Raw genomic sequence first — 10935 nt, 5'->3', positions numbered from 1 at the left:
CTAGTATTTGGGAACATCATCACCTACAATTGTAAAACTAGAATTACTGCAAATCTGTTGAGCTATAGCCAAGTTTGTGAAATTGTTAACACGGTATTGTATGCACTACTATATAACGACCACTTCATTGATGATATGTGATGATGAGCTTTTAGTCTTTTGATAGAGACAATTAAATTACAAAATATAACAAATTAATTACAAAATATAACAAATTAATTACAACTCAGAAGACAGAGCATATGGTAAAGCAAAAATACCCCTCATCCTCTGGTGTGACTGGCAAGTCTGATCCTGATGTCGTGTATCATCCAAGTTTCAAAAACATTCTGATGAATGCCTCAGAAGTCGAATGCCATGTTTAAAAACAGTGGACCCAACAACATCCAAGAACAGAAACAGAACACTGCATGAAGAAGAAATTGGGGACAAGGCAGAAAAGCCATATCCTGCTTAAAAGCTTCCCATTTAATACTATGATCAAACTAAATCGACTATACCAAGAGCTGGAAGGAAATGAAGCCAATTGCATTGAACTTAGAGATTGATTAATTATAACAACTCCTATTAATCCATGAATAGTTTATGCAGCGATTGGCTCTGGAGCAACAGCCACCTTCCTCCGTTCCACAATCTCTTTGAACAGACGAAAGGAGCATAAAAAAGCAACTAGGAGAAAATATGTTTTCGCCAAGCCAATTATGACCACCAGCACCACGTTAATGACGTCTGCTGCTCTCAAATGCTTAAGCATGCTAATCAGGAAGGTTAAGCAGAAACCCCCGAAGGGCCCTGTGATACAAGCTCCAATTGTATGTTCGAGCATTAACGAATCACTCTCCAATTCATTGCGGTTCATTTTGAAGTCCAAATCCTGTTCAGGAAACACATCAGAAGATATACAGGTATACATTATTAAAGTTGAGAAAAATGGCATTTTGAAATTTTTTTTTATGTATTTGCAAATTGATGATTTTGGTATTGTTGGTGTTTGTTTCAATGGCCCAGGATGAATTGACAGGTTGCATCTCTGACAGAGATAATATTGATTCATTCGACATGTTTTGTAATAACTCCTGATTTTTGGCGTTTCGCATACATAATCTAGAGAACAACGCAGACTCATGCAAGTTAAATAACTCCTTCCTGGTAAATATTCTTCATTTCTTGCAGTATTCATTGCAAGAAGCTAACAATACGTCTCCATAGAAACTAAAAAAGAAGAACAAGGGATTACAAGTTCTAACCTGAGGTGCTTGTGCTGGGAAAGTTCCTCACAATGAACTTTTATTTCAGATTCTACATGGATATTTACTTATTTTCAGACTGTAAGTAACAGATTTCTTTTTTAACATCTATATTTGCCTCAATCTGGAGCAAGAGCGCATAGTGGTTAGCGGAAAAGGAATTAAAAGCTCAAGTCAGTCCTCTCTACTATCTGTTTTCGCTGTCAAAAGTTAATATATGACAACTAAGAAGCGGTCAAGTTAGTTAGATCATATATCAGATCGAAACACCATTTTAGCTTAAATTGTTAGGGTTTATCACTTTGTTTGGATTGTGTATAAAAGCAACGGCACCACGTCCTTATGATCACAATTTTCTTTTACCACAAGTTTCATTCAAATATGTGGGGTTCACTGCAAATTCATGTCAATGGGTATCTGGCTCCTTGGAAGTGGCGATCAAGGGTTCAATTTTCGATTTTTGTTTGAAATTGAGTTTGTTCATGTAAGAGACCGTCCTAATTAGATCCTCATAGTTATTGTAGCGCTCCTATCAATTACATGCGATGACAGATATTAAGCCAGATTCTTATTTATAATTTTTTTAATTAATTTATATCTGATATGAAAATAACAATACTAAAAAATAAATTGTTCATGAAAATTTAATTCAAATTATTTTTTATTCTTAAACTTTTAATTTTAATATATTTATAATTTTTTTAGCTTTCAATCATATATAAATTATGGACATATTATATTGATTTTTTTTATCAACTTGCTTTGACAATCATAAAATATTTTTGTTTTAAGAGAAACAATAATTCCAGATAAAAATTTGTGTTAACTGTAATATATATATATATATATATATATATATATATAAAAGAAATTTAAAATAACTATATTTTTTTATGTTTAAGAAAATTTTGGTTCCACAAGACATATCACAAACATACAAACTAATATAAACTTAAATAATGGGTACCGGGTTAAGCATCTCCGAGGAATTTTAAAGTTTTTAAGATAAAAATCATGTTTTATAAAATTATAAAATTTTTGTTTTACATAAAATTAATTTTTTAGATTATTTTAATATATTAATATAAAAAAAATTATATTTATATATCTTAAAAAAATATATTTTAAAAAATCATTTTTATCATAATATTAAATATATTGCAGTTATAATCTGTTTGGAAATGCGGTTATTGTTACTTGTCAAAGTGTTTTTTTGTATTAAAATAATATTTTTTTATTTTTTTTAAAAAATAATTTTTATAATAATGCATCAAAATGATCTAAAAACATAAAAGAATATTAATTTAAAACAAAAAAATAATAAAATTTTAAATTTTTTAAAAAATATTTTTAAAATACATAAATAGAACTTATATTGCGAAAGGAGCCGTAACACGCTCTGGGAATTGCTTGTGGGCCGGTTCTAAAATAAGGGAGGAAGATTTCAATATATTCTTGAACAGTATGCAATTCTACAAATAAAATAAACACTATAATAGGGGTGAACACTGTTAAAATTTTCGAATAAGTCTAATTATCTGAACTAATTTGGATAAAAAAATTTGAAACTTTTCAGAAAAGGAAAAAGGTAGACAATTCATTGAAATAATTTCAAAGATATTCGGGAGAAAAATTGGAAAGATTGATTAGATATATACAAGTCGATACAAAACTTTAAAATGTTTTCTTAAATAAAAAAATAATTTATAGAAAGATTGATTCGATGCCAGACAAAACGCGTTATGTTTTTCACAGTACTTTCGTTATAATTATGATCCGACCAGAAGGATATTCTTATCTAGAATCGTATGTCACAAGTGCTAAATTAATTTGAAACGATCAAATCGCGGAATCTTGTCATTCAAATATTGAAATGAATCGAGGGATACCCGGCGATGCCCAGAAGCTTAATATTGACACATCGTGCGAAATTGATTATATCTTGCACTCACCATCAAACTTTTGCCCGAAGACTACTCTACTTAATCAGCACTTCAAGTCTTTTGTCCAATCGGAACTTGTCAGCAGCAAAAGAATATAACTTGTTTTGCGGGATCGTGCATGTTCTCGGTATATAAAATGCTAGTTCTTACAAGAGATGATTATCATTGCATCAAGCAAGTACTGGCAGCGAAAATCAATTATGATGAGGCGTTCTGGGAGTTGTGAGGTATCACTACTTTTATAATTATGTATTCGTTGTTGCAATCTTTGTTCTTGAGATTCCAATTAATATTGATTTTTCCCCTCTTATGATTAATATGTTTATTTGTTCAACACGTAATTCCCAGAAAAGAAGGGTAGATAGAAAAATAAACAGACTGAGAGCAGAGATGGCAGGGATTAGGAAGCAGCAACAATGCATCCGACAAGGGCAAAGGGAAATAAGAGAAAGATTTGAAGAGATAGAATCAGAATGTGATGAGCTCAAAAGGGAGACTGAACTTGTATCTCAGGCAAGCGACAACAATCAACTTCGTCTCGATATCATGCTCAAAATCTTGCAAGCAAGACAAGAGAATGACTTCGCTAAAGCTGCTGATCTTACTTGCTCTCTCAGGTTGGTTTTTCGAATCTTCTTCTCTTATTTAATTTGTTGTTGATATACAGGAGTGATCATGGGTATATGTTTGGACATTTCAAGGTTATATGGTAGATTGAGCTAGAAACAGTGTGTGTTTTTCGCAGCTTTTGAGAATTGTGTGGTTGATCCGAACAAGAGATAATACTGTACTCTTAAATGTTGTTTGCAGGAAAAGTCTGCTTCCTTGAGGATGATAGCTAGAGAGACAAGTTGCTATTGCGGTCTTCGAAGATTGCCATGTTATACTTTCCGAATAGATGTTTGTTTTCGGATATGAATTATCCAATATGTTTACGGACATAAGTTGCTTGTTCGAGCAATAGTATTTCTTAAAACCGTATAGTACTGTTAGCTGTGCGAGGACTTCGTCGTTTATACAATCAACTTATGGTTCGATTTATTTAATTGATATGAGTTGATACTGTTAGATGAAGCTATAACATTTCTAATTGATATTGATTACATCATAAAAAGATTTATGTAATTCATAACACGATTATTTTTACCTTTTATATCTAAAACATTTGAAAACGTTATAGTATTTATTGTTAATATAAAAAATTGAAGCACTAAGCATCTCAACTCTTCTTTTCTTCTTTTATTTTTTAATTTCTAAACTTTTTTTTCATCCAATTAGACCATTATATAGCCTAATTTGACTTCTTTTTTAATTCACACCCCCCAACCCCCTTTTCCCCTTCCTTCCTTTCCATTCCTCCTTTTTTTTTTATTTGAGTTTCTTCCTTTTCTTCTCCATTTTATCCTTAGATTATTATTAACAGTTGCTTGTTTTTTGGACCAATCAAGTTGGCTAGATTATGTTAAGGCAATTTTCTTCCTGTTTGATTTTAAACTTAGATTAGATAAAGAGTTGGATTGAGACTTTTTTCTTTTAATTTCATTATTTTTTTTTAAATTGTCCTTATTTTTTTTTCTAAACTATTGGGTTGTTTTTTATCCTGCCAAGTCGACTGGGTCATATCAAGAAAACTTCTACAAAATTTAATTTTAAACCTAAGTTAGGCAAAATATTAAGTCAAGGTTCTTTTTTCCTACCAATTTTATTATTTATCTCTCAATTTCTTTTTCAATATTTTTTTTTACCGTCGGTTTGGTTGCTTTTGAATCGACCAAATCAACTAACTAAAGTCGAGGTAACTTCAAAATGGTTTAATTTTAAACCTTGATTAGATTGTCGCACCCTCGCGGCGGAGCGCGGCGTCGTGGCGACTTTCGATTGATTTCAGGGTCTTTTGTATTTTTGTGAAGGAGTCGCCACCTAGTATTTTGGTCACTAGGAACCCTAACTGGTCTTTCAGAGATTCTAAAGCAAGGGACTGGTTGCGTAAAGGGAAGGTATTAGCACCCCTAGTACGCCCTACCTAAGGTAAGCTGCTTGATGTTTGGTTTGCTCTATAATTGCTATGGTGTTGGTGTTTTTCTAATCCCATCAATTTTCCTAGGTTTGATTCAAATAAAATTTATTTGGATAGAAATCCAAGGAGATTCCATGTGCTTTGAAAGCTCATTTTCCCCTTTAGTATTTCAAGAGTTTGCGACTCGTAAATCGCAAGGAAATGAGAAAACAAATTTAGAAATCTAGGGCACTACAAAAAAAAACCTATATTTTTTTATATTTTATACTCTCACGGCTCGTAAACCGTGGAGTAAGAAAATTTTTGAAATGTTTTCGATTATAATCAAGGCTTCTTTCACGAATGTGTGTGCAGATTTATTACTCCCAATAATATTTTGGATATTCGTCCTTTAAGGATTTCTTTATCCAAACATTAGCGGTGAATAATAGATTAATTCCCCCCCAAAATAGGATTTTTATATTTTTTTGAAATATTGGCCAATACCCTTTGGAGTTTTACAAACATGTTGTAAAATCCAGAAATGCAAGAAAATAATTTTTTTGTTGTGTTTACGAAATCCATGCGAAAACACCTTTGTTTGAAACTTCAAATATTTTTTTTTATACATACATAAAAAAGAATTCAAAACATGTTAGGGTATTGGCCGTATGCAACACACAAGAAAAACATTTTTTATATTTTTGTCGAAACGCAAACATCACAATTAGACGTAAACATCAAAATGGAAAAATAGCAAGCCATCATACATATTATAAGCATTACAAGAAGCTTGAAAAAATTCGTAACAAAAACCCAATCAAAGCCAAATCAACTTAAATTTTTGTAATTGGAAAGGAATAAACCCGTATGTATGAGGGAGCCATAGTTTTAGAACTGAAATTTTGAAATCTAACCCCTATGTCCGTGCCTCACAAACCCCATTATTTCCTCACCTAAAAAACGAACTGCCTTATTCATTTCACCACGCCAACAGAGAGAAACAAAACAGAAACTGGGAAAGCATGCTTTATTCGTATATAGGAAAAAAACAAAACCATGACCGGCTAATCTCTCAAGAAGCAGGAAAAAAAACCCGAACAGAGAAAGGAGCTGATGATGAAGAAACAACAGCCCCCTTCCCCGGTTCCTTAAATCTGAAACAGCTAAAGAAAGAAAAAAAAAACGGAACACCAAAAGCCAGCCCTCTTAACATAGTCACTCATCAAAAACTCAAAGCCACGGCAGGAACAAAACAAGGCAAGTGTTCATTGTGTACATAGTAAAAAAAAAAACCGAATGTGCAAAGCAAAGCAAAGAGAAAAGAAAAAGGTGCAAACAGATTTAAAGGCAGCAAAGGAGAAGAAAGTTAAGACTTACCTGCAGGTCTCACTGTTTTCTTTTCTGCAGAGGATGAAATAAAACCAAGCAAAACGTTGCTGTCCAGCTTTAGCAGCAAAGCTCCCTCTCCGTCTTGTCTTTTCTTCTTTTCTTCCCTCACGATGCTACCAGAACGCAAAACAAGAAACTCCCTTTATTCTGCGTTTTTTTACTCTGCCTCTCTTGCGTTTTTTTCTTTTATGTTTCTGCCCTCTTTCGGCTATGTTTTTGCTCTCTCTTTGCTTTTCCCTGTTAGGTCATTAGAGGGGCTTATATATAGTCTAAAATGTCTCCAAATAAGAAGGATTCAATGCATTAATCCTAGGACGTAAATCCCTATTGATTTGCAGTAAAAAAACGCAAAAGGAAGCTGCAATATTCTGACTTTATGTTGGTTCTTTACGTCTGATTTCTTTCTAGTTTTAGAGGAGGGTGTGGCTGTTTTCTTTCCTTCCATAGGACCAGCTGCTCCATTTGAAATGAGGCAAGAAAAAAACGTGGTTGCAGCTCCGAAATTCAGGCATGATGACAACGAAAAAAGGAAAGAAATCAGATGGAGGGTGCAGCTGCAAAGTCTCATTTTCCTTATTTCGGTGTGGGAAAAATCATGTCATTTATGATGATCCAGCCCCCTCTCCAGCTTTCAATATCCCTCTTCAATTAAATCCCTCATTTTAACAATTTTTGATTCAGTCCTTGGTCCAAAAAAATCCTTCGAATCAGCCCCGCGAACTTGGGCTCTATCCTTCCCGCGGCAGAATTTTCTGCCTTCACGTTAGATATTCAAATGGGAATATCTTGAGCTTCTGATATCGGAATCAAGTGATTCAAAACCCAAAATTATTCTATGCATCTAGGACTACAACTTTGATGAAGGAGTCGAAGTTAGATAAAATCTTTTTACAAAACAGGAACTGACAGTAATGTGGTTGGTCAAAAGGGATCTCCAGGTCTAACTCAAAAACTGACGAATGCCGAGAATCCTGATATGACTGAGAGTTTGAACTAAGAACAAAAATCACAAAAACTAGGCCAACAATAGAGTTTTTTTTTTAGTACATACTTGGGTCAATATCCTTCCCGCGACAGAATTCTCTACCTTCACGTTAGATATTCAAACGGGAACATCTTGAGCCTCTGATATCGGAATCAAGTGATTCAAAAGCTCAAATTATTCTATGCATCTAGGACTACAACTTTGATGAAGGAGTCGAAGTCAGATAAAATCTTTTTACAGAACAGGAACTGACAGTAATGTGGATCTCCAGGTCTAACTCAAAAACCGACGAATGCCGAGAATCCTGATATGACTGAGAGTTTGAACTAAGAACAATGATCCCTAGGACCTATTAAAGGTGTACGTCAAAATGTTTTTAGCGAACATGAGCTAAACTCCTATACTCTGTTCAAGAGATATACCCTCTCCAGCACGTGGGGTCCGAAATTGGGTAACAACAGATGCCCCCTCTTTACAATGCTTACGAAGCAAAACTTGTCAAGTGCTTTGCGTAGTAAGTTTTGAAAAGATAAATTGCCTGATCAAGCTAAAACTCAGTGCTTTTCTTAAACAATGTTCTCCCTATGAGGTGATCTGCCTATCTTAAAATTTCTAGAAAAACACTCCATGCTTTTGCTAAGAAATGATCTCAATAATGGGTGATCTACCCATCTTAAAATTCTTAGAAAACTCCGTGCTTTTCTAAAAAAAATGGTCTCAATATTGGGTGACCGGCCTATCTTAAAATTCGTAAAAAACTCCACGCTTTTCTAAGAAACGGTTTCAATATCAGGTAACCAACCCCTTTTAAAATTCTTAGAAAACTCCACGCTTTTCTAAGAAATGGTCTAAAAACGAGTGACCGGCCCATCTTAAAATTCTTAGAAAACTCCACGCTTTTCTAAGAAACAGTTTCAATATCAGGTCATCGGCCCCTCTTAAAAAAATCTTAGAAAACTCCACGCTTTTCTAAAAATGGTCTCAAAATAGGGTGACCGGCCCATCTTAAAATTCTTAGAAAACTCCACGCTTTTCTAAGAGATGGTCTCAATATCAGGTGACCGCCCCATCTTAAAATTCTTAGAAAACTCCACGCTTTTCTAAGAAACAGTTTCAATATCAGGTAACCGGCCCCTTTTAAAATTCTTAGAAAACTCCACGCTTTTCTAAGAAACGGTCTCAAAAACGAGTGACCGGCCCATCTGAAAATTCTTAGAAAACTCCACGCTTTTCTAAGAAACGGTTTCAATGTCAGGTGACCAGCCCCTCTAAAAAATCTTAGAAAACTCCACGCTTTTCTAAGAAACGGTCTCAAAAACGAGTGACCGGCCCATCTGAAAATTCTTAGAAAACTCCACGCTTTTCTAAGAAATGGTTTCAATGTCAGGTGACCAGCCCCTCTAAAAATTCTTAGAAAACTCCACGCTTTTCTAAGAAACGGTCTCAATATCGGGTGACCTGCCCATCTTAAAATTCTTAGAAAACTCCACGCTTTTCTAAGAAACAGCCTCAATATCAAGTGACCGGCCCATCTTGAAATTCTTAGAAAAATCCACGCTTTTCTAAGAAACGGTTTCAATATCAGGTAACCGGCCCCTTTTAAAATTCTTAGAAAACTCCACGCTTTTCTAAGAAACGGTCTCAAAAACGAGTGACCGGCCCATCTGAAAATTCTTAGAAAACTCCACGCTTTTCTAAGAAACGGTTTCAATGTCAGGTGACCGGCCCCTCTAAAAAATCTTAGAAAACTCCACGCTTTTCTAAGAAACGGTCTCAAAAATGAGTGACCGACCCATCTGAAAATTCTTAGAAAACTCCACGCTTTTCTAAGAAACGTTTCAATGTCAGGTGACCAGCCCCTCTAAAAAAACTTAGAAAACTCCCGCTTTTCTAAGAAACGGTCTCAAAAAGTGACTGGCCCATCTGAAAATTCTTAGAAAACTCCACGCTTTTCTAAGAAACGGTTTCAATGTCAGGTGACCGGCCCCTCTAAAAAATCTTAGAAAACTCCACGCTTTTCTAAGAAACGGTCTCAAAAACGAGTGACCGGCCCATCTGAAAATTCTTAGAAAACTCCACGCTTTTCTAAGAAACGGTTTCAATGTCAGGTGACCAGCCCCTCTAAAAATTCTTAGAAAAACTCACGCTTTTCTAAGAAACGGTCTCAATATCGGGTGACCTGCCCATCTTAAAATTCTTAGAAAACTCCACGCTTTTCTAAGAAACAGCCTCAATATCAAGTGACCGGCCCATCTTGAAATTCTTAGAAAAATCCACGCTTTTCTAAGAAACGGTTTCAATATCAGGTAACCGGCCCCTTTTAAAATTCTTTAGAAAACTCCACGCTTTTCTAAGAAATGGTCTCAAAAATCGAGTGACCAGCCCCTCTCAAACTTCAAAAGAAAACATCTTACCTCGAGGATGTGAAATAGTGCTGGTTCATAATTCATATTCTTTTTGTAGCTCCGTTGATTTGAGATTCTATCTCTTAGTGATTTCCAAAACTTGGAACTAATTTGGGCTTTCGTCCCACCTTTCCTGCCAGGTTAGTGTTATGACAATATAGCATGCATGTTTTTTGTTACCTATCTTGGAAACATAGGTCCCCCTTTCGTTGTAAACTTCTTCGAGCTCTTGTTTCCATTTGTTTGTCCAACCTTTTCTCATGAACCAAAATATGCTTCATACCCTCTCTGGTTCCTTATGGGGCCCTTTCTTGCTCCATTGAGTATTGTACTTATTATTATTTTTTAAAAGGAAAATTCAAAAGTTTTGGTTTTGTTCATGAAAACAACAACCTTTAATGCAATTAGCAATGCTCGTAAAAAATTCAGAAGTTTTTATGATGATAACCTTTTTGGGCTTTGGTTCACTATGGACCTCTATGTGCATTTTTCTTGCCCCCAGTGTGGTGTACAATATTGTTAGGTTTAAAATTTGTTTGGTTCTCTTCAATTGATGGAGTCATTCCTTAGTTATGTGTAAGAAAAGAGTTTTATTTAAGTAAATATTTCAAATGCTATGAGATCATGCGCTTATGAAGAAAAAAGTTCTTTACAGAGAGAATTCATGGCCAAACTTTATTTTATTGATTGGAAATTACGAAATATATCAAGCGTAATATTTTCCTTACAGAGTCAGAATCACGGGCCTAATTAGATCTTCTCCATCCATTCTAGACAATAACAAAGCTCCTCCTGAGAATTCTTTTCTTCACCACATAAGGCCCCTCATAGTTAGGCGCCATTTACTCTGATCTTCTCCAGGTACACAATATTTTCTTCAGTACAAGATCTTCCTTCATGGAATCCTCGAGGTCGAAACCTTCTTGTCATTATGATTTAGCCATCCTTCTTTGGTAGAGTTGATGAT

At 34.7% G+C, this 10935-nt stretch overlaps 1 protein-coding gene across 1 annotated transcript; it reads left to right on the top strand.

Annotated features, from left to right (window-relative positions):
- The first annotated feature begins 2981 nt into the window (after positions 1-2981).
- LOC118054554 (uncharacterized) lies at positions 2982-4258 on the top strand. The gene is made up of 3 exons (XM_035066194.2): positions 2982-3417; positions 3539-3807; positions 4001-4258. Exons 1-3 carry the CDS (start codon positions 3346-3348, stop codon positions 4017-4019), a joined length of 360 nt encoding a protein of 119 aa, XP_034922085.1. The 5' UTR covers positions 2982-3345; the 3' UTR covers positions 4020-4258.
- The last annotated feature ends 6677 nt before the right edge of the window (positions 4259-10935 follow it).

The sequence above is a fragment of the Populus alba genome, chromosome 3, assembly GCF_005239225.2.
Source record: "Populus alba chromosome 3, ASM523922v2, whole genome shotgun sequence".
Classification (NCBI taxonomy): Eukaryota; Viridiplantae; Streptophyta; class Magnoliopsida; order Malpighiales; family Salicaceae; genus Populus; species Populus alba.
The sequence above is the reverse complement of the archived record's forward strand: the minus strand, read 5'-3'. Positions and strand labels throughout refer to the sequence as shown.

Coding starts and splice junctions, on each gene's coding strand:
- LOC118054554 (XM_035066194.2), top strand. CDS start 3,346: ATGATTATCATTGCATCAAGCAAGTACTGGCAGCGAAAATCAATTATG. Junction 3,418..3,538: donor GGCGTTCTGGGAGTTGTGAG/GTATCACTACTT, acceptor CGTAATTCCCAG/AAAAGAAGGGTAGATAGAAA.